The 24100-nt window shown below is 44.2% G+C and overlaps 1 protein-coding gene across 3 annotated transcripts in view; it reads right to left on the bottom strand.

The window, feature by feature from the left end:
* CHUK (component of inhibitor of nuclear factor kappa B kinase complex) overlaps positions 1-24100 on the bottom strand; it is a 197292-nt gene that overhangs the window by 139083 nt on the left and 34109 nt on the right. For all 3 annotated transcript variants that reach the window (XM_033940253.1, XM_033940256.1, XM_033940254.1), the window contains 2 exons: positions 7883-7997; positions 4261-4330 (listed from right to left, as the gene is read on the bottom strand). In XM_033940253.1, the coding sequence (XP_033796144.1) occupies positions 4261-4330; positions 7883-7997 (185 nt within the window). The remainder of the gene's footprint in view (positions 1-4260; positions 4331-7882; positions 7998-24100) is intronic.

Raw genomic sequence — 24100 nt, 5'->3', positions numbered from 1 at the left:
TTCCTTCAAGTCGAGGGAGCACATCCAGTCCCCTTCCTCCAAGAGAGGATACAAAACCGGGAGAGATAGCATTCGAAACTTCTCCCGGACCAGGAATTTGTTGAGCTTCCTGAGGTCCAGTATGGGTCGCAGGTCCCCGGTCTTTTTTGGGACCAAAAAGTAACGGGAGTAAAACCCCGTACCCCACTGGTCCTTGGGGACAGGCTCGACCGCCCGAAGCTTCAAGAGGGCTTTGGCTTCGGTCAGAAGGGTCGGTAGCTGCGAACGGTTGCAAGAGACTAAACTTGGGGGACTGTCCGGTGGCGAGGACACAAAGTTGAGCGAGTAGCCCTCGGAGACGATCCGGAGCACCCAAGCGTCTGAGGTAATCCCGGTCCATGCCTCCCGGAAGGACCGAAGACGCCCCCCGATAGGAAGGGGTCCCTGTGAAGTTGCGGAGGGGAACCCGCCCCGTCCGCTCAGCCCGTCAAAAAGAAGGCGCGGGCTTAGAAGGGCCCTGCGCCGGGGCTTGGGTTTGTCCCCCTCTGCCTCGCTGAGACGGCCGTCTCGGAGGGGGTCTCGAGAAAGCCGGGGTCGACTTCTGAGGGTATCGGCGCGGCGGAGGTCGAAAAGGTTTCTGCGGCGGGGGCCTAGGTTTGGGGCGGACCAGGGATGCTAGAGAGCGCTCCTGCTCCGACAACCGCTTGGTCGCCGCATCCAATGACTCGTCAAATAACTCGGACCCCACACAAGGCAAGTCTGCAAGACGTTCCTGCAGGTTTGGGTCCATGTCGAGGGTGCGAAGCCAGGCCAAGCGGCGCATGGCCACTGCGAAGGCCGACACCCTCGAAACCAGCTCAAAGGCGTCGTACACTGCATGGAATAGGTACAACCGCAATTGAGACAGGTTGGACATAAACTTATCGAATCCTGCTCTTTGGGAGTCCGGTAACGAGTTCCGATATTGAGGAAGGTCCTTCACCATACCACGCAAATAGGAGGAAAAGGTGAAGGCGTAATTTAGAACCCTGGTGGCCATCAGGGAATTTGAATAGAGGCGACGGCCAAACTTGTCCAGGGTCCGCCCCTCCCTGCCGGGTGGAACCGCCGCAGAAACCCGTGAGGGCTGTGATTTTTTAAGAGCCGACTCCACCAGAAGAGACTGGTGGGAGAGCTGCGCTTTATCAAACCCCTTAGGGGGAATCGTCCTATACTTCGATTCCATTTTTGAAGGCACAGACGTGACTGTAAGAGGGTTTGACAAGTTCTTCAGCCAGGTCTGCAGAAGGACACTGTTGAGAGGGAGTCTAGGCACCTCTCTAGGAGGAGTGGGAAGGTCCTGTTCCTCCAAAAATTCTTTTGAATACTGAGAACCTACCATCAGGTCAATCCCTAGGGCTCGGGCCATGTCCTGAACAAAGGATGAAAATGAGGACGGCCTAGCCTGGGGAGACGGGGTTCTCGACCGCCCCACCGAGGAGAGGGGGGAGGCCTCATGAGAATAATGAGGATCCCTAACAGATCCCGAATCCCAGGATCCCCTCTCCAAGGCCCTCGAGGGGGAAGGGGAAATTATCCTCCTCGCAGAACCCTTGGGCGAGGACCCCGGGGTCCGTGGAACACTCTCCCATTTCCTCGGCGAGGCGGCACGGGAAGCCTTCCCACGAGGTGAGCGGAGGAGCCTCGGGTTGTCGAGGCGCAACTCCGACACCTGCAGCGCCTCGCCCCCGAACGACGAGGAACGATCGCGCCGAGGCGAGCCTCGGTGCCGCTTAGATTTCCTCGATCGGCGCCTCGTCCGAGGTCGCGCCGAGGGCGAGGCGTCCCTGGAAGACCCGGAGGAAGAAGAGGAAAGACGGCGCACTCTGCGCAACTTTTCTTTGGGCCTTACGCTCCGCTCAGGAGGCTCCCCCGAGGTCGAGGTCAGGGGCGGGGCCGAGACCGAGGTTAACGGGGCCACAACACCCGAGACCGAGGTCGCCGAGGCCGGGGCTCCCGAGGTCGAGGGAGCCGAGGCCGGGGCCTCCGAGACCGAAGGCGCTCCGGCCGAGGTCGAGGCCGCCGGGACCGCAGCACGCTGCAACACTTCCAGGGCTCCCGACAGCTCCGAGGAGATCAGAGCTCGAAGAAGATCCTGGAAGGCCGGAATCCCCACGAAGGTGGGGAGTTCCGAGTCCGGGGCACACTCCCTGGGGGGCGACCTCGGTCTCGAGTATTCCCTCGGGGTGTGCGAAGTCGAGGTTCGATGCGGGGCCGGGGTCGACCCACCCGCCTTAGCCTGAGTCGAGGATGGCTTCTTTGCTGGAGGGGATGGAACAGAGGACTTACCCGAAGCTGGCTTCGCTGACGATGTCTTCGAAGACGAGGGCCGAGGCGAAGCCGAGGCCCCCGAGGACGCCGAGGCCGAGGTCAAGGCCGGGGCCGAAGCCGAGGCCGACGTCGAGGCCTTAGAGGGCGCGTCGACGGCGAACAATTCAGCCATTCGGGCCTTACGGCGACGGAGGGCCCTGTTTTGGAAAGTTGCACAGCGATCACACGACGCTGTCGGATGTTCGGGCCCAAGGCAGACAATGCACCACCGGTGAGGGTCAGTGATGGAAAGTAACCTCTCACACCGGCTGCACTTTTTGAATCCCGTAACAGGACGGGACATCAACGAAGAAAAAGAAGAAGGCCGGGAACGACCGACGTCCCACGGCCACGGCTTCCGGGAGCCCCCGGAGCCCAACGAAAAACAAAATTTTTTTTTTTTTTTTTTTTTTAAGAAAAGAACAGAAAAGAAAGCAGCACCGCGAACTAATTCGATGAAAGAACAAACTAAACGCGGCAGCTAGAAGGCAAAACACTGGAGCTCAGATCCACAGGGCTTTCTGGCTCCGCGGAAAAAATTGAACTGAGGACCACGAGGTGGGATGCGCCCTCTAGTGGGCAGAAGGCATGCACATGCGTGGTGCAGTGTGCAAACTTGAAACTTCTAGCAAGTTTGCTTGAAAAGCTGTCCGCGCTGGGGCTCCGTAGATGACGTCACCCACATGTGAGAATATCATGCCTGCTTGTCCTGGGATAATACCTGGTACAATTGCAGTAGTGTGGTTGTTTTTCCAGCACATACAGCTGAGCACCCAATTTAGAAACATATACATGGGTAAAATGAACAGCATACTACTAGCAGCCTCCATAAGAAAAAGGCAATTTTCACTTCCACATGTAGCTGCCCCATTTCACAAACCTACAGGTGTAAGTATCGCAAATTAAGCAGTGAGGCCAAAATTTTAATTTCGTTTCATTCTGAAGGCAGAAACAAACAGAAATAATGAGCGACTTCCTTTACCCCTTGGGTAAAGTCCTAGCTAAAATAAGTACAGTGGTGCCTCGGTTTACGAGTGCACCGGTTTGCGAGTGTTTTGCAAGACGAGCAAAACATTCGCAAAATAGGTGCCTCAGAAACCGAGCGCGCCTCGATTTGCGAGCCCCCTCCCCCCCGCAAACCGGCACCCTCCCCCCCGCCATCGGGTACCCCCCCCCCCCGCAACCTGAAGTCCCCCAGAGCCCTCTTCTTACTTTAATGTAGCACCGGCATGTCGGCCTCCTCTTCTGTGCTGGCCTTGAGCATGCGCACTTGCTCGATGGCGGTGGGGGAGGTGCCCGATCGCGGTGGGGGGGTGTCGGATTGTGGGGCCTTCGGAGGGAGTAATGCAATGCTGGTTCTCGGGGGGGGTGGGGGGCAGCGCTGCTGGCCTTGGTGGGGGGGGGGAACCTATCAAAGCGAGTTTCCATTATTTCCTATGGAGAAACTCGCTTTGATAAACGAGCATTTTGGATTACGAGCATGCTCCTGGAACGGATTATGCTCGTAATCCAAGGTACCACTGTACTTTTTAAAATTTACACATGCCTCTCAGCTGCTGCAAAACCAACAAGGAAATTTTTCCCCCTATACATGTACAGATTTTTGTCATGCCCAAACCCTACTCAAGCCATATCCCCATCAAGCCCCCTTGAAATATATGTATGAAACAGTCTCCATATGAAAATAGCAGTTTTCTGAAATACCCATTTACAAATGTATGCAATCTAAATGTTTAATGTTGCTATTTACACATGTGGATGCTTCAAAATAAGGGTCTTAGTGTATCACTGGAATCCATTCCATTCTGTTTCTGAAATACCATCGAACATCACAACACTAAGGCATGCTTTAGTTAATTTATTTTTGTACAGGTTAAAGAATAGAACTTGGATTGCTAGCGAGACAAAGAAGTAGCATACAGTATTACATACCAATGTCACTGAGTAAATTAAGCACTTGACTTTCTTTGAGTCCACAGCAATTTTCTGGTTTGTTTAACATCTAAGGAAAATAAGAAAATTAAGACTAAGTTTTTACTGCACACATAAAAGAGATAGTATGTTCATATTTCATACACGAACATATAAAACCAGTTTAAAAATTACATACATTTCTTCACCAATGCCAACATACTTCATATTTAAAATTTTCCTTTTGATTAATTTCTTGTAATAGTTCAAAAATGATAAATCCCAGGCACCAGGTTGCTACAGTGGCTACATATTTCCCTAAGGCAACTGGAATTTTCATGCTCCTAAAACATTTCTTCAAGTTGCTACTGCTGCCGTTTTTGCTTTACTCAGACTCTGCTGGTGCTGGGCAATTCAGTTTATGTTGGGAAGATACTTCTTCAAAGAAATTTTATTTCACATTTTTTCATTTATCATTTGTTGGATACATCAGAAATATTTGGATTCCTGATGCAGGCTTTGTAGCCGAAACATGGTCCATGTCAGATCCTTTTCAGTCCTACACTGCATAGTCTTCTATTAAAGGTTACTCTTCAGCTCGACGACTTGGTGCTCTCTGCTGTTATTTTATTTGCTTTCGCTTTGTGCAGTTTTTTTTCCTCCCCCCTGATTTGCTATGACTGCTGCCGCCACAAGGCTTGTCTGCAAAACAGAGCTCAGAGTTTTAGCAATGCAGTACAGAATTCTTCCATTAGTCTCACAGTTCTTGAGACCCTAAGAATAGCATGGGAGTTCCTATACTATGTGGTTCAAATTCACAATGCCATGTGATGCAGACAAGCAGCTCTATTGCTACAGCAGCAAAGCATCTTTTCACAAACTACACGATGAGGGGGAGGGGCGATTGTTTGCAGTCTAGGGATGCATTGAAGGGGCTAACTGGAAAGATAGTTGGCTAGAAGGGGATAAGAGTGGTAGCTTGGAAATAAGGTGTGGGTAGGTTAGGGATCTCACTGATTAGATTTGGTGGTGGTGGTAATGGGTAGTTTGAGGGAGCTGGCCACTGGATGAAACAATGGCTGAGGAGACATAAAACAAGAGTAATGAAGAAAGAAAAAAAACATGTGGGAGGTGAGTGGGATATTGGGGGGGGGATGATAGCTGGCCGGGTACTTCAGCCAGCACCTTGCAACAATGCATTAAAACCATGATTTACTTGAATCTTTCTTTTTTTTTCTTAGTCATAGAACAGGTGAACAGTCAGACCTAAGAAGGAAACTCCTACCCCCCCCAACTCTTCAACTTTGGCATTGACAACTGGGGGCAGGGGGAGGGACAGAAGTGGTCTCAACCACTGGCTATGTTTTACATTCAAAGATAATTTGTCAAGGTCTGGTTTACCTGAAGTATCAAGACACAAAGACAGATGGTAAATAATAAACCTAAACTAAACTAAAACTTAGCTTTATATACCAGATCATCAACCAGAGGAAGCTCGACTTGGTTAACAATAATTAAGAAAGATATGCTAAAACACATACTACTATTGTGCCGAGGGTGTTTTCCAAGTCCTCTTTTGAACTGTAAAAAAAAGTTCAAGTACAGTTAAGAGAATACATTATTTTTTAATTTGAAAGGATACTGTTGGTTTGCTGTAAGGCTTCAGCTATAGTGCTGAAGTAGAGTAGAGAATGGAGTAGAGTAGAGAATGACAGTTGGACGTCATTGGCGTAGGAGTGGATTTTAACGTTGTACTTCTGGGCTATATCAATGACAGGTCTGATGTAGAGGTTAAATAGGATGGGGGATAGAAGGGTGCCTTGGGGAACGCTGTATTTGATAGGCTTGGGGTTAGATTTAATAGTCACTTATTTTCCTGTTCATCCACTATACTGTGTTGGTTCTCTTCTATACCCATATCTGAAAGAATCCAATTATCTTCCCAGAGGCAACCAAATCTTTGGGAAAGTTGTACCAAAACCAGATCAAAATGGAAGGCTCTATTTGTGATTTAAAACAGCTGAACAGAACATTGTCCTTTTTTTATACTTTAATAAAATATGTGTCTGCGGTTTGTGCAGATGAGGAAAGAGCCCACGAGGATTGGGCGAGGATGGGGAAAAACTTTGTCCTGTCATTCTCTATAAAAGAAGAGAAGAGGACTTCTCTTAGCTCTCCTGCATAACAAAGCCACAGATGGCATACAGAGCAAAACTAAAGTTTGAAAGGAGCCTTTTTCTCTCTAGCTCTGGATGGCCTCCAAATGTGTATGCTGCCCAGGCTTATCTTTCTTGGGTGGATGTTTAAAATAAAAATGGGTTGAATTGAATGATAAATAAGAATAAAAAAATATTTCAACATAAAACATTTTACTTTCATTAAACAAACAGAAGAAAAGAGAATACAGTTAAATATATTCAATATTGTATCAGCACGTAATGTAAACCATTCTGTAATACACATTTAAACAGATAGCATGTCAAAGCAACTTCTGATTGGTGTAGCCTGACTTTAGTACCAGGAAGAGGCGGTTGGAAAATATTCTGAATGATCCCACACCCGATTTTCAGCACCCGCCAGCGCCCCAGCTGCCCTCTCCCGCCTCCGATCCACTCCTAAACCGCATTCACGGTTTTTTGAAATTTGTGGGTGTTCCTGGAACGGAACCCCCCTGAATTTCGGGGGAGTACTGTACAGCAGATATCTTTGTACTGTCTTGAACAGAAAAGGAAATACTATATATTTCTATTTTTATTTCTCCAGTGATGAAGTACTTGCTGACCCCTTGCTGGTGGGAATTCCCAAGCACTGCCAGCTGAGGATCTCCTCCAAAGAGGTGGCTGGAACTCCCTTCTACCAAGCATAGCAATCACTTGCAGCATCCTTGAGACAGTAAGGTGCCATTATCTGTGGCATAGGGATATTGCTGTTGCCTGCCAAGCTTGGTAAAAGGGAGTTTGACCATCTTTAGAAGGAAGTCTTCAGCTGACAAAGCTTAAGGGTCCTCATCAGCTAGAATATTTATATTTATATCAGATGCTCTGGTAGAGACCCATTTACAAAGTATATATTCTTCCCAATTAATATTTTCAAATTAATAAAGTGTCTCTACCAGAGCCTCTAATTCAGTAGCATAATTAAATGAAATAACTGAACTTTATGAGACGGATTGGGATGGGTTTGATTTCTGTCCCTGCACAACTCTCTAGTCCAATCCCACACATTTTAAAACTCAACTTGGCTTTTTACCCTTCCACCCCTACTCCATACCAAGTTCCGTCTAATTTCATTAAAATTTATAGAAAATTATTTGGCCCCAAAACAGACATTTCTTGACCTCTTTTGTATACAGTATTTGTTTCCAACTTCCCTTGAGTTGGGGAAAAAATAAAAAAAATACATAGAAATTTTTTTTTCCCAGAAATGGGATAGCAGTGCAGGAAATACACAATTACAGGCTAAACCAATAAACATGGGAACCGCAGCCAGCAAGAGTTATGGAATTTTCTACCTTTATGTTGCATTATGTGTAATCAAGCTAGGGTCTTGCAAATTCTAAATTAATAAAGCTTTATCATAAAAATTCATGCTGAAATAAGAGCTGGCTTAAATTAATTATATATTTTGAACATATTGGAATTACCTTCCGAAAATCACCTGCACAGCAGTATTCCATTGCTAGAAGTGGAACATCATTTATACGGTAGTCCATTTCCTCAGGAATATTGTAAGCTTTCACTATACTAGGATGGTTTAATCTGAGAACATGGAAAGAAAAGATCACTAATAACAAGTTTACTAGTGATATTTCAATGACAAGTCATAAAGCTATACTCATTATAGCTATTTAATTTTGCTATCTCATTTAACCAGTTCAATTTATACTTATTGGAAGTGATTTTTTAATAATATTCTGTTATTAAAACCTATATACATTATACATATACATTATATATACATATACATATCCAGTGGGCATAGTTTTGGTGCAACTGTAATGTAATGTGCATATTTTATAAAATACAAACATAGAAACATGATTGCAGATAAAGGCCAAATGGCCCATCTAGTCTGCCCATCTGCAGTAACCATTATCTCTTTCTCTCTCCCAGGCCCTTTTGAATTCAGACTCAGTCTCTGTCTCCACCACCTCTTCTGGGAGACTGTTCCATGCATCTACCACCCTTTCTGTAAAAAAGGAGCCTATCACCTCTTAACTTCATCCTCTGCCCTCTCATTGCAGTTTCCTTTCAAATTAAAGAGACTCGACTCATGCGTATTTACATTATGAAGGTATTTAAACATCTCTATCATATCTCCCCTCTCCCGCCTTTCCTCTAAAGTATACAGATTGAGATCTTTAAGTCTGTCCCCAGTTATTAGTAACTAGATATCACTGCTTAAAATGGAACCTGTGCTAAAATAGCACAAATTAGTGGTAAAATAATGTGTCTTAATGGCAGCCCATTCTGATAATTATGCCCCTTACATACCTATGTTTTCTTCATATTTTTAGTGCCCTGTTATAAAATTACCTTATTTGTCAAACAAATTTACAAAATTGTTTATTATAAATGTTGCAAAAGTAGCAGTCCTACTTTGCTAGCAGGAAAAAAAAATAGCTAATGCCGGCATAATATACTTTCTTAATGATACAGCAGCTACTCTGACACAAACATTTATGTTTATATTTATGGTCATTCACTTACATTAAAATAACATTACAATATTTTTAAAGAGTAATATAAATTATCAATATAAATATGAGAAAATGAATGCAGAGTGAGGAGTAGTGGCTCGTGGCCAGCAGGGGGTGATGTTTATGGGACGGTAATGGAATGGATGTCAGAACATAAGTGCAGTATTTTTGTGGAGTTTTTCTACAAAAGTGCCTATTTTTCGTATGATTCTGGGTAATTCTAGTTAGATACAAGCATATGTGTCAGTTAGGGCCATGCCCAAATAGAAGCGTACAAAAAACTGGTGAATAAAAATCTAAATATGTAATTAAAGCCAGAAAAACACACCACAGATTAAAATAAGGGAAAGAATGGTGTTCTTTTTATGCACTTTGATGCTAGGCTAGATCATGGAGGAAATCATGAGGGTTACATGGAATCCATTTTGGGTTCTCTGTCTTTATCCATACCTTCTCAGTTTTTGAATCCATTTTGTGTGTCCAGGTCTTTGTTCTCAGCATCGTGGTGTTAATTAATACCACATGTGCTTGCTTTAGACAAGTAAAGAAAGATAACGTGTCCCAAACTGAATATATATATATATATATATATATATATATATATATATATATATATATATATATATATATATATATATATAAAATCGGAGGTATGTATGTGTGTATGTGCCGCGATCACACAAAAACGGCTTGACCGATTTGAACGAAACTTGGTATGCAGATCCCTCACTACCTGGGGTGATATGTTCTGGGGGTCTCGCGGCCCACCTGCACACGTGGGCGGAGCTACAAACAGAAAATCAGATTTCACCCATTCATGTCAATGGAAAAAATGTAAAAAGCTGCCATTCTCACTGTAATTCAAAAACGGCTTGACCGATTTGAACGAAACTTGGTATGCAGATCCCTCACTACCTGGGGTGATATGTTCTGGGGGTCTCGCGGCCCACAACTCTATGTTGCTTGCTCAAGGCTGGGTTCACCCAGCAATTTATATGTTCTTGCTCCAGGAGGTGAAACTAAAAATGTTGTTTATAATCACGTTTTGCGTTAGTTGTATTGTATTCATTTTGTCAAATATTTCATATTATATTTTGAATATTGTACTTTTTATTAAGCTGTAAAAAAATAATTTCATTCACCACTATAAAGTATCTTTATTTGAATCCATTTACAGTGTTATTGCTATAATTAAATACCCGTGCAACGCCCGGGCATCAGCTAGTTAGATATAGTTTTGAATGAAAATTATGATTTATTGAATGGAAGTTTGGCCAAGCAAAGTATAAATGAACAAATATGACTGGAGTGGATGTGTGACTGTGTTGAACAAAAGCATAGGGTTTGAAAAAACATATTTATATATCTTTGCAACCTAAAGAAATCCTAAAGCAACATCTGGAAGTAATTAAGTCAGAGACTCCTGCTCTTTGTGTGTGACACTGTTAGCTTAGGAGGAGAGGGGGACCAGCCCCTCCTCCTCCAGGCTAGGGTTTCTGTGTGCAGAATCCATAGCCTGTCAGCTTTTTTCCTCCAAGGTTGAGAACTTTTCAGCATCTTTTTATCTCTTAATATACTTTTGTGAAAATTATGATTTATATTCAGAAACGACTATAAGCAAACAAATGTACTTTTCTGAAACTTTTGTCTTTGTCTAACTTTTAAGACCACCCATGTTATTTGATTGGTTGTCAACCTGATGATGTCACAATAAGCCAAAAGTATATAATAGAGTGAAATGAGATATTAAAGTGAGTTTGTTATTAGAAGGCCAGCATTTGGTAACTATAACGATCTCCCATTAGCGCAACTGTTAAGCAATTATGCTTGATTCTTTTGATCTCATAATGGAAAAATAGAAACAATAATTCAATAAATCTTGGTTATAATTTTTGAAACCTTGCGCTGGTGTCATTTTGCATGTTTATTATTTTTCAAACCTGGAGCTTTCAAGAGGCGTCGATGTCCCTTGCTCAAGAGTGTTTGGGGTTTAGCAGTACATTTAATAAAGTGTGGAGCCCATTGACTATATTTGTAACATCATAATAATTGTAATGTATTTATCTATTTATTTTTTTGTGGTTGGTGGACTTCCTTACACATCCAGGGGAGGATGGGGGTGGGAAAGGTATTTTGATTATTAAAATTACTTGATTATAATATTATAATTACATAATTTGACTTCTTGTATTAAATCTGGGAAGAGGGGGGAGAAAATGATTGTTATAAGTATAAATTGTATGTTTAATAATGAGTTTTATGAAATATTTATGTTCAGATAATTGTATTGCATTGTCTAAGTTGAAAAATCAAGAAAGATTTATATAAAAAAAAAAATACAGCTATAGAAACTAAAACAAACTTGTTTTCAACTAAAATACTAGCACTTAAAACAGATTAACCAACTATTGCAATTATCCCAAATAAAAAGCATGTTGTGATAAAATCTTAGACTTACACCTACAAAAGATGGATAACCAGTGTCGATTAAATAGCAATGGCATCACATGATTGAATGCCCAGACATGACATTATAATAGTGTGAAGGTGTCTTTCTATAAAATTTTGTTTCAAAAACCACAGATAGATTGCGAGCCTGCCAGGACAGATAGGGAAAATACCTTAAGAATACCTGATTACAGTAGTCTCTCAGTTAAACGGCACCCATGGGGATTGGTAGATAACAGATAAATGTAGTTTCTGGTTGCTTGAAAGTTACTATAAAAAATAAGCCTAACTAATACTATACCCCATATTATGCAATACCATAAACTGTTCCAGACATGTGGTAAGCAAAGTATGGGTGCACTCAGGTGTGGCATGCCACGTTTACACTTTTAAAATTTCTGCCAAAAAATTTTATTTTCATTTTTATTAAAAATATTACAGTATTGTTTTGATTTTTTTCTGGTTGTTTGAGTATTATTCAATGTTTTGCAGTGGTTTTTGATAAGCGAGAGCCGTTTTGGGTCCAAAAGGGCTGAAGGAGGGCTAACAAATAGTTGGGGCCATGATGCCAATAGCACTTCTCAACATGCACTCCTCCTACCAGAACATCTGGTCTATGTCACACAATTAACTCTATGCAAATACAGGACCACAACTGAAACATATGATGCCAGACTTACCCTGATAAGCTTTTTTCCAGTAGATAGGCAAGACATTCTAGACAACAGGGTTATTTCCCCATGCTCGCATGGACTGCAGAAGAATCCACTCCGGATTTTTCACTCTGCCTCAGTATATTTCACAGCTCAGTATAGTGCCCTCTAGCAGTCAGTACCCACGCACAAAAAGGCACCCACACATGTGAAGTAGAGGCACCTGTAACAACAGGCCAAACTAGAGTTCTGTTCAGAAACAAACAGGACCATTAACCGCCAACACAGGCTTCAAAGGAGCTCAGAAACTACTCCCACAACAAGTTGAAAATATGTACAAATTTTTCATAATCCCAAAGGGCTTATCATCTCCAAGAATCACTTTATGATTTACTGAGTCAAACAAAGAAGCCACATCAAGCGATATAAACAAATACCGCTTCTCAGCATCAAACCCTTTTGGGATCATTATGGATAGGCTCTTGACCCTCCAAAACCTGTAAAATGAAATTTTGAGCTCGACGCTGTGTTGAGATGGTAATCTCCCCCACTTATAAAATTCCTGTATTGCTTGCTGAATAGCCAATGCAGTTTCCTTGAGGCCAAGATCCCTTAGGTCTCTTCCACAAGCCTCCACTTCCTTCAACACTCCTGGAGTGGGAGCAAGTTTAAGAGCTCTCTCCACTGTGCCGAGAGTATACTGCAGTTTGCTCCCCAGTTCCTTTCCACACTTATTTTTATAAGTCCCTACTGAAATACACTGACCTCACATAAAAGCTTTAAAGCTTTACCATAAAATGACCAGGTTAACATCTTCAATGTCATATGTATAAAAATCCTGCACAGCTGTTTTCAACTGCTTAAAAGTTAGAGGGTCTATTAATAAATGGCCATTCAAGCGCCACAGTTGCCTCCCCACCATCTACTTAAGGCAGTGAAGAACCAAAGTAATAGGTGCATGATCGGACCAAATCCTAGGTTAGATAACGTGTTTCCCTGAAAATAAGCCCTACCCCAGAAAATAAGCCCTAGTCGCCGGCATCAGCAGTGCTTCTCCCGCCCCATCTCTCCCTCCCATCTGAACCGCGAGACATGAAAACCTTATTAACAACGTCAGTAGCAATCTACGCAGGCTGCTTCGTGGCCTTCTATATCCTGGGCGTTCCTCTGCCATATCACTGATGATGTCATCAGCAACAAGGCAGAGGGACACCCGGGAGATAGAAGGCCGTGAAGCAGCCTGTGTAGATTGCTGCTGACACTGTTATAAGGTATTCCTGTCTCGCAGTTCGGATGGGAGGGAGAAATGGGTCAGCAGGGGTGCGCGGTGGCGGGCAGAGGGGGGATAGAAAGATACTACATGGGGGGATTCCAGGGAGGAAGGAAAGGATAGAAGCTGCAAGGGTTATGCTAAAAGGATTCTGCTGCACAAGGGGATAGGAGGGAGGGAGGAAGGGAGATACTGCACAAAGGTATGGGTGAGCAGGGAGGAAAGATGCTGCACATGTGGGGGAGAGAAAGGAAATAGGAAGAATTGGGGTGGAGGAGAGGAAGGGAAAGATAATTATTACATGAAAACAATAAGACATCCCCGAAAATAAGACCTAGTTCCTTTTTTGGGCCCCAAATTAATATAAGACAGTGTTTTATTTTTGGGGAAACACGGTAGATATTTTTTGAACAGAGGAGCAAGAAGTCATGCCCAAAGACTAGAGGCGTCAGCTTGTTTGCTGTGCATTCATGGATGGAACCAGGCCCGAAGGCCAGAGACATCAGCGCACTCACTCTACACTTAAGAGACAGAGTCAAGTTCGACAGCCAAAAGCATCAACGCACTCGCTCCACATTCAGAATGGAGCTGTGCCCAAAAAATAGAGACAGAAGCGTGCTAACCCACGAGCAGAAAGGGAGCCAAGCCCAACAACCAGACAAGGCAGCGCACTTGCTCTACCTACTGAAATGGAGCCATGGCTAAAAATGTCAGACACACACTCCACTCTGAAAAGAAACCAAGCTCCGGATCATCAATGGTAGCCTGCCCGCTCCACACCCTAAGTCGGAGCAATGCTCAAAATCCAGATAATACATCGCACTCCATAGCCTGAAACTACCCAGAAATGGAGAAAAAAGCGACAACCCAAGAAAAGACCACATCTGAGGTCCAGAGAAGCAGCACCCTGAAAAGTCTGAGGAGATACAGCAGAACAAATGCAAAGAACAAACTGATGCACCACATTTTGGCACTCATTACTACTTCCTGGGAAACCTCATAGCTGAAATATTGTGTGTTGGCTAGGCTGCATACGTCAGGGCTTAAGGAGCATATCAGCTTTCGCTACTTGGCATATCGTCTTTATGAACTTCTAACATCAGATCCTATTGTCTACTGGAATTTACATTATTTCATTTATTTTATTTTTATTTATTGTTTTCTCAGGTACTTTAGCTAGATTGTGAGCCTTCGGGACAGCTAGGGAAATCCAAAGTACCATTTTTATTTATTTTATTTTAATGTATCTTTAATCTATCTTCATTGTAAACTGCTTTGAACCTCACAATATAGCGGTATATAAGAAATCAAATCAAATCAAAAATTCTGGAACCCACATGGATGCAGGCAATCTGGGCCTGGAGACAGGGCACAGTTAGTGCTGCCCGATTCAGGAAAAAAAATTGATTCGATTTGATTCGATTCAGCCTACTGAATTGGTTTTTCGATTCGATTTTCCTGCCCAATTGGGTGTTTTTTTTAAACATCCTGGTGGGTTTATTTTACAGCCTCTTCACTCCCTTTGCCTTCTCCTAACCACCCTGGCGCTGTGGTGTAAACAAAATAAACAAACAAAAAAGACTTTTCCTCTCTCTCTTAAATCCTAGCTCACGTTTGCGGTCTAACATCAGCTCTGGCAGGATACACATTTCAAATCTGACATATTGTAATCACAAAATGGAAAATAAAATTAGTTTTTCTACCTTTTGTTGTCTGGTCATTATTCAAATCTTGTTGGTCTCAGGCTCTGGTTGTCTTCTGATAACTTGCTTGCCAGGGTCTCCTTTCTTTTTTCTCCGTTCTAACCATCCATCTGTCATCTTTGTCCTTCCCTTCCGTTTCCCTTCCCTCCCCCGGAGGTCTGGCATCTTTCTTTTTTTTTTTCGTCTCCATCCACAGATCCACCTTTTCTTAATTACCCTTTCATCCAGCATCTCTCCCTCCTTCCCCACCACCCCAGGGTCCACAATCTCTCCCTTTCTTTTCTCAACTACCCTCCTATCCAGTATCTCTGTCCCCCCTCCACACCATCCCTTGTGTCCAACTTCTCTCCCTTTCTGTTCCTTCCCTCCCTAAATCCTATTGTCCATCATCTCTTTCCCTCTCCTCTATTTTTAGACCCATTATTTCTTCCCCCCCATAGTCCGGTATATACATGTCTCTTTGAATCCCTCTTCCTTCCCTCCGTGTACTTCTACACCAGGGCCCCCCTCCCCTGAAGGTCTGTCCCCCTTGAAGGCCTGCACCTCCCCCCTGAAAGCCTGTCCCCCACTTGAAGGCCTGCCTGTCCCCCCTGAAGGCCTATGCCACCATCCCTGGCCTGTCCCCCCTTTGAAGACCTGTCCCCCCTTAAAGGCCTGCCTGTCCCCCCCCCTTAAAGGCCTGCCTGTCCCCCCCTTAAAGGCCTATGCTACCATCCCTGGCCTGTCCCCCCTTGAAGGCCTGTCCCCCCCTTAAAAGCCTGTCTTTCCCCTCCTTAAAGGCCTGCCTGTCCCCCATTAAAGGCTTATCCCCCCCTTGAAGACCTGTGCCCCCATCCCTGGCCTGTCCCTCCCCTTAAAGGTCTGCAGCCCCCCTTAAAGGCCTGTTCCCCCCTTGAAGGCCTGCACCCCCCCTTAAAGGCCTGTCCCACCCCCTGAAGACCTGCCCCCCCCCCCGAAGGACTGCGCAACCCCCCCTCCCGGGAAGGCCTCCGTGTTCCCTCTGGCCTCCCCACTGCGTTTACCTTATAGCTACAGCCTGCAGCGAAGATCACAGTTACAGCTGCTTTCAGCTGTTTCCTCTACTGCGGTCCCGCCCCTCCTCTGACGTCAGAGGCAGGATCGGGGCAGAGGAAACAACTGAAAGCAAGTTTACAAAGACGCTGTAACCGCGATCTTCGCTGCAGGCTGCAGCTATAAGGTAAACGCTGCGGGGAGGCCAGAGGGAACACGGAGGCCTTCCGGGGGGGGGGGATGCAATGGGATGTGCAGTCCTTCGGGGAGGCTAGTGGGGGAAGCCGACAGCAGCACTTCCCGACTGACCCTCCCTCCTGCCCTCTAAAGCAGATGTGGCAGCGGCTGGCCAGCAAGAGTAGCGCTGCTGCTCCTGCTTTAGGGGGCGAGGGTCCGAATTGGGAAGCCGATTTTTTTAAAATTTAAATCGATTCGAATCGATTCACCCGAAGTGAATCGGTGAGAACCTATTCGAATCGCGAATCGGGCAGCACTAGGCACAGCAAAAATGACTTCTCCAGTCAGCCCATAAACACAAGAAGTCAGCATGGCTCAGGATGAATGAAACAACTGTTACCATGTCCCACATAAAAACAAATGTTCACCATAGATATTATGCATCACATGCACCATGGGTCAATTAGGTTTCCCCTAATCCTAGACCCAACCTTTATCATCATCAAGACAGGGCTCTGAAGCTGGGCCCCACTGTCTAGAGCAGGGGTGCCCAACACGTCGATCGCGATCGACAGGTCGCTCGCTCAGGCGACCCCAGTCGATCGCAGAGCGGATTCCCTTCTTCCCTTCTCTTTTTTCCCCTCCTGACTGGCCTGCTCCTGAATTCTGTTGCTGCCTCCGCTGCTCAACATTTAAAAAAAAAAAAAAAAAAAACGGCTTGGAGAATTTATGCTCCGGGGCCTAACGTGTGCTTGTACCGGCTTCCCTTCTCTTCCCTCTGAAACCGGAAGTTATGTCCGGGGGGGGGGGGGGGGAAGAGAAGGGAAGCCGGCACGCACATGTTAGAACCCCATTCACGAGCTAAAGCGGGAGACAGGTCAGTGAAGCTTGCGATTTGCTCTTCTTGCTGCCAGGTCCTGCCTACTTTCTGTTTCCTCAAAGGCAGGACCCGGCAGCATTTCTCCCAATAGGTCGATCTTGGGCCGATCAGCCTTCCTCTCCCCGACGTAAATTCTGCCGTCGGAGAGGAAGTTCTGGCCAGCGGAACTTCCTCTCCGACGGCAAAATTGACGTCGGGGAGAGGAATGCTGGTGGGCCCGAAGCAAGGAGAGCTTGGCCGGTGGCGGGCGGCTTTGGGGGCCTGTTATCCGATGGCAGTGGCAGTGGCTTGGGGAAGGGCAGGGAGGGAGAAAGAGGGCAGGCAGGGAGACAGAAGAAAAGAAGAGAAACAGAAAAAAAGAAAGGGGGCATGAAGAGAGAAAGAAAGAGAGGGCAGGGAGAGAAGAAGAAAACGTTGGGGGGGGGATGAGGTCAGGAGGAGAGGAAGCATACAGGCTAAAAGAAGGGAAGAAAGATTGGATGCACAGTCAGAAGAAGAAAGTGCAACCAGAGACTCATGAAATCACCAGACAAGGTAAGAAAAATTATTTTATTTTAAATTTAGTGATCAAAATGTGTCTGAATTTATATCTGCTGTCTATATTTTACAATATGGTCCCCTTTTACTAAACCGCAATGGCGGTTTTTAGCACAGGGAGCCTATGAGCGTTGAAAGCAGCGCTGGACATTCAGCGCAGCTCCCTGCACTAAAAACTGCTATCGTGGTTTAGTAAAAAGGGAGGGGGTGGGTATTTGTCTATTTTTGTATGATTGTTACTGAGGTGACAGTGCATAGAGTCATCTGCTTTGACCTCTTTGAAAAAACCCCGGAATAGGAATAATAATTAACAATTCTATGCGTACAGTGTACGTTGTGTTTTTTTAAAAATTTTATTGTTGGTAGATCATTTTGACTTGGTCATTTTAAAAGTAGCTCGCAAGCCCAAAAAGTGTGGGCACCCCTGGTCTAGAGATTAGAAAACACACCAAGGCTCAATAAAGGAAACATGCTGCAGCACATACCGCATTTTTTCGCTCCATAAGACACACTTTAAATGTAAGTGCGTCTTATGAAGCGAAGATACAAATTTGTTAAGCCTGCTGTCGCCACGACTTTTAAACCCCACCACCACCGCATATATTAAATTAAAACAAAAAAACAAAAAAAATCCTCCCCCCCCAACATCTTTTAAACCCGCCCGCTGCCGTCGTATCTGGGCATCCAGCGTATTTCCCGGCCAGTGGCACAGAGGGCAGAAGCACAGAAATCAGGAGCAAGCCCTCTATGCTCCCGCCTGGGCCCGCACCGAACTCTCGCAAGAACTGACTGCAGCCATTCGGAGATCGGTGCAGGCCCAAGTGGGAGCGCAGAGGGTTTTTTCCTGATCTTTGCACTTCTGGCCTGTGCACCGCTGGCTGGGAAATAGATGAGACAGACGTCTAAGGAGGGAGGAATTTAAAAAGGTACCAGGGGTATGATTAAAGATATGTGGGGGGGATGATTAAAAAAGGTACTGGGGGGATGTGGGAGGATGACTTAAGGTACTGGGGGGTACATGGGGGTTTTTAAGACCAATGATAGAGAACCTGTCCTGCTGAGAAACCATAGCTGGAATTTATTATTCCTTATGGTGCAGGCTTCTGAGGTCTTTTCCTCTTGATCAATTTAATTCAATTGCATGTAGAACCTGTACATTTTTGATTTATTTGTTATTTTGAAGAGGTTCTGATCCATTTCTGCTGTACAGTAGTAGTTTACTACAATATAGAGATCTAACAAACTGCTACCACACCAAGCCCACAACCACCAGAACCCATAACCTCATAAGGATCAAGATAGACACATACACCCCCAAAGCGCAAGTCACAGCAGCCCTAGTGAATTCCAGATCAGTAAATGGCAAAGATTGTATCCTTACAGACACCATCACAGAGTACAAATGGGATCTCCTACTAGTGACGGAAACATGGCTCAAAGACAATGATGGGGCAACCTTGGGTACACTATGCCCTCAAGGCTACCAAACACTGGCTCGCTCCTGCCCCAATAAAATAGGGGGAGGGGTGGTAGCAATCACCAAGTCCACATTAAACCCACACCAAATAAACTCCATAATACTACAAGACCTAGAATGCCTCGTTTTCTTAATAGGCAACAAAAAAATCACAATCATCCTGGTCTACAGAGCCCCCACCTCCTAGTGCAAGTCAAAGTGACCAAACCTAACTCACAACCTCTCTCATCACCTTGGTTTTCAGAAGACCTGAGAGAACAAAAAAGGAAAGTCAGAAAAGTGGAAGGAACTTGGCACAGAACTCTCAGTGCCGAGAACAAATCCACCTGGAAAAACCTTTGACAAAACTACATATCAGCTACACACGAAGCAAAAAAGCACATTTCACCACTTTACTATCCAAGTCCCAAGAAGGCTTTTTTACGATCGGGCCAACCTCAAAGACGCGGAAGGTCGAGAGGCAGAAGAGGCACACCAAGATCACGACCGAATACGAGGTCTCAAGCGAAAATAAACCAGTGGTAGTTAACATTTCTAATAAACTTCTCACTGCTGATGAAACTGATCTGTTGTCAAAAGGACTCTCATTTGTTCCCTCATCTAATTTTGATTTGTTCAAATTTTCTGTTGATTTTGAAAAATTTTTGAGGGTCATTCAGTTGCGTTTATTTTTCAGTGACAAAACGGAGAGTTATGACCGTACTATTGTAAGTCCCCACTCGAAGTGGGTGCCTCCGGGTCCAGTAGACCCGGTCATCAGCACTTTTAAAAAATGTGTTTTGAAAGATATTCATGATTGGTACAGAATTCGTCATAAAGTCAAAGGAAATTTAAGTTCTGCGCAAAGAATAGCTTTATCTACTCTTCAGAAAGATGAGAACATTATTATCAAGAAAGCAGACAAGGGAGGAGCAGTTGTAGTCCTGGACAAAAAGTATTATTACAATGATATCTGTCAGCAATTGAGTCATCATGAAGTATATGAAAAATTAGAATGTAATCCTACCACTAGGTTACAAAGAGAAATCCTGAAATTAACGAATGTGGGTTTGGTAGCTGGATTCATTACACAGAAAGACCATCGGTTTTTAAACAAACAATGGCCCACGATCCCAGTGTTTTACACGTTACCAAAGATTCACAAAAATCTCCAGCAACCTCCTGGGAGACCGATCATGTCATCTCGTGACTCCCTGTTGGAACCATTGTCAATTTTTTTAGATCAATTTTTGAAGTTTGAAGTTCCAAAAGTACCTTCATACATTAAGGACACTGCAGATTTTCTTAACAAATTAGCACAAGTGGATGCGTGCAGTTTTCCGTTCTTGTTAGTCACCTTGGACGTCGTCTCTTTGTATACCTCCATTCCTCAAGACGACGCATTACAAGTGTTAAAGGACATTTTTGACAGGAGAGCAAGACCTCATTCGATACCCACTGATTTCTTGTTGGCTTTGGCTAGAATCACTATGAAAGAGAATTTTTTCATTTTTGATGGCACCTTTTACAAACAGAAAACCGGAGTGGCAATGGGTGCCACTTTTGCCCCCTCAGTGGCCAATTTATATATGGCAGCGTTTGAATGTATGTGGATTGATTTTGTTCCCCTTTTCAAGTTAATATTTTTCATTGGTTCCGGTACATAGATGATGTCTTCATGCTTTGGAGTGTCACGGAACAAGAACTACATCAGTTCCACGCTTGGTTGAATTCTTGCGATGAATGCATCAAATTCACGATGAATTTTTCCCGGTCTTCTGTTGTTTATTTGGATGTGATTGTTATACAGCGATTTACATATTAAACCAAATGACAGAAATACGATTCTAGAATATACAAGTTGCCATCCTGTTGCATTAAGGAATAATCTCCCTTTTTCACAATTCCTTCGGATTAAGAGGAATTGCTCGACAGCTGGTAGATATAGGACCCAAGCAAAATCCTTTGGTGAAAAACTAAGTACTCGTGGATATCCACAGCGAGTTTTAAAACGTGCACGGCAACGAGCCAAGTATTATAATCGGGATTTATTGTTGGCAAGCAATAAATCCGGTGACAGCGTTGACAGCGTCCAAACCTGTGTGGTGCGGTTTACAGCTCATGGAAGCATTCCTGCTAACATTCTCAAGAAAAATTGGAAAATTGTTCAAACTTTATCCACCTTCCAAGATGTCCCTCTAAGAATTGCGTTTACTAGGGACAAAAATTTAAAAGACATCTTGAGTACTTCCATGTTCCGCACCGCCCCAGTTGAAAATGCTCCGTTGGAACAGGGTTTTTTCAAGTGTGGCTCGTGCAGCATTTGTGCTGTTACTGTGCAAGGATCCACATTTACTAATCCTGTCGATAATAGGATATATCATTTGCAGCATTTTATGACATGTAACTCTGACTTTGTTATCTATGCCATCATCTGTCCATGTGCAAAAGTGTATATCGGGAAAACAATACGCCCGTTTAGGACCAGGATGTGTGAACATAGATCCAACCTGAAGCTTAAGAAAATCAGTGCCCCCATAGTAGACCATTGCCTTGATTTCACCCATGAATTTCAGCAGTTAAGATGCATGTGCATCGATAAAGAAATCAAGAATGATCGGGGAGGTGACAGGCACACGAGACTCTTGCAAAGAGAAGCAAGATGGACATTTCAGCTGAGTTCCATGAAACCTGTGGGTTTAAACAGCAATATCGGCTGGCATTCTTTTTTCTAAAATATCCAGTGACGTCATCGTGGGGTCCCTTTAAGTACGCATGCGTGGCGTTCTAGCGCCACCGGTGCCATTTTTTGATGTGTGGTAATTCAGACTGAATGCAGTGAGTACTACTTCGTATAAACTTGAGACAATTGTATTTTTTGTTTGAATGAAATTTAAGCACTTGTCTTTTTCTGTTGCTTTTCAGCTATCAAAAAGTCCCCCGACGAAGCCAATAACTTGACGAAACGGGTCCCGTTGGGCTCTTATCATTAATACAGATAAGTGCATTACATTACTAATACCGATTAAAAGGTGCAGGTGTTGAATACACTGTTACACAAAAAACAAATTTCTTTAGTAATCAGTTTTGAGAGGTTATTAAGACCAATGATAGAGAACCTGTCCTGCTGAGAAACCATAGCTGGAATTTATTATTCCTTATGGTGCAGGCTTCTGAGGTCTTTTCCTCTTGATCACTATCAAAAAAAAATAAAAAATGAAAAGCCAATTCCCCTCATCCCAAGGGCCAATACATTCCCAGCAAACAAACCTAGATAGCGAATCCCTCTTTACCTTCTTCCATGATAAAATATCACATATACGTGCAAACCTGGACTCAGAAGCCAAAGCACTGCCAAACATCCCAGAGATAATAATAATAACTTTATTTTTCTATACTGTCATAGTCAAAATGACTTCTAGGCGATAAAAACAAAAATATACAGTATGTTGTATAGTTTTCAGATCACTCAAGACGACAATCCACTCAAAACAGAAACCTTGAACAGTTTCAAACCAATCTCCCACGATGACTTAAAACCATAATAACTCCATACGCCCCACAACCTTGGTCCTTGACCGATGTCCCTCCACTACACTCCTGGAAACCAACGAGGTATTCCTAGAGTCCATCCTATCCTTAATAAACGAGTCCTTAACAATAGGAGCAGTTCCGCAAAGCTGGAAATCTGCTGTGGTAGGCGGCTCCTGAAAAATCCACTATGGACGCAGACAACCCAAGCAGCTTGACCCATTCATCTCAAAAATATTGGAAAAGACAGTATTCGCACAACTACATGACTTCATGGAGACAAACATCACCCTGTCCCAATCAGGCTTCAGGAAACATCATAGTACTGAAACAGTGCTACTGGATATCATAGATGACTGCTGGAAAATCCTAGATCAGGGAAACAATGCGTTGCTGATACTATTAGACCTAGGTGCCGCCTTCGACCATTGACCACTTTCTCCTCCTGTCCAGAATAAAGACCATCGGAATCCGTGATACCGCACTGGAATAGCTCTCTTCATTCCTTAATGATAGATCACAGAGAGTACTGCTAGGAAAATCCTTATCCGAACCTAAACCACTCCACTACTGAGTGCCTCAGGGAGCCTTACTCTCACCACTCTTCTTCAACCTCTACGTCAGACCAGTAATAGCTGAAATATACCAAATCAGAATCAACTCATTCACTGACAACCTACACCTCCCCTTAGGCCGACACCAGGACACACAAATCAAGAATCTCCAGCCATGCTTAACGGAAATAAAACCCTGGATGACCAGAAACAAATTACAGTTAAATGAGTCCAAGACAGAACTCCTCTGGATACACACAAAGATCCCTGAGCATACCCCGTCCATCCTTTTCCTGGGGCACAGACACCCTTACGGACAAAGATAATGTCTGCAGCCTAGGAGTAACTCTCAATTCAAACTTATCACTGTCGGATCCTATATCCAAATTAGTGTCATCCTCCTTTTACTACCTCCGCCAGCTCAAATGCATATGGGCATACTTCACAGAATCTGAATTTGCCCAACTGCTGTACGCTTTTGTACTATCCCGCTTAGATTATTGCAACACACTACTAGTGGGCCTGCCTGTCAAAACTCTCTCCAGCCTCCAAAGTGTGCAAAATGCTGCAATCCGTCTCCTGTGACCACATTATCCCTGCACTAGCATCCATGCACTGGCTGCCCATTCAAAAATGCTGTGCTATATGATAACTAAACTTCAAATCTACTTCCTGAAGTGACCACTGAGAGCCTAAGGAGAGAAATGACTGATCATGCTGCCTGGTCACTCTGTCAAGACCAAAACAGCCCACAAATGCTTCTACTCGCATTTCATACCCATGCTATGGCACATTATCCCCCCCATCTAATAGATGGAGTATGGAGCTTCAGCAAGGCTGCACACAAATGCCATTCAGAGTTCAATGTAACTGTGCTACCTATTCTCACCCAGATGCTGCATAGTGTAATATGTGGGGGTTTTTTTGTCAAGTCTATATTGT

The sequence above is a fragment of the Geotrypetes seraphini genome, chromosome 4 (assembly GCF_902459505.1).
Source record: "Geotrypetes seraphini chromosome 4, aGeoSer1.1, whole genome shotgun sequence".
Classification (NCBI taxonomy): Eukaryota; Metazoa; Chordata; class Amphibia; order Gymnophiona; family Dermophiidae; genus Geotrypetes; species Geotrypetes seraphini.
This window is presented reverse-complemented; position numbering and strand designations above follow the sequence as displayed.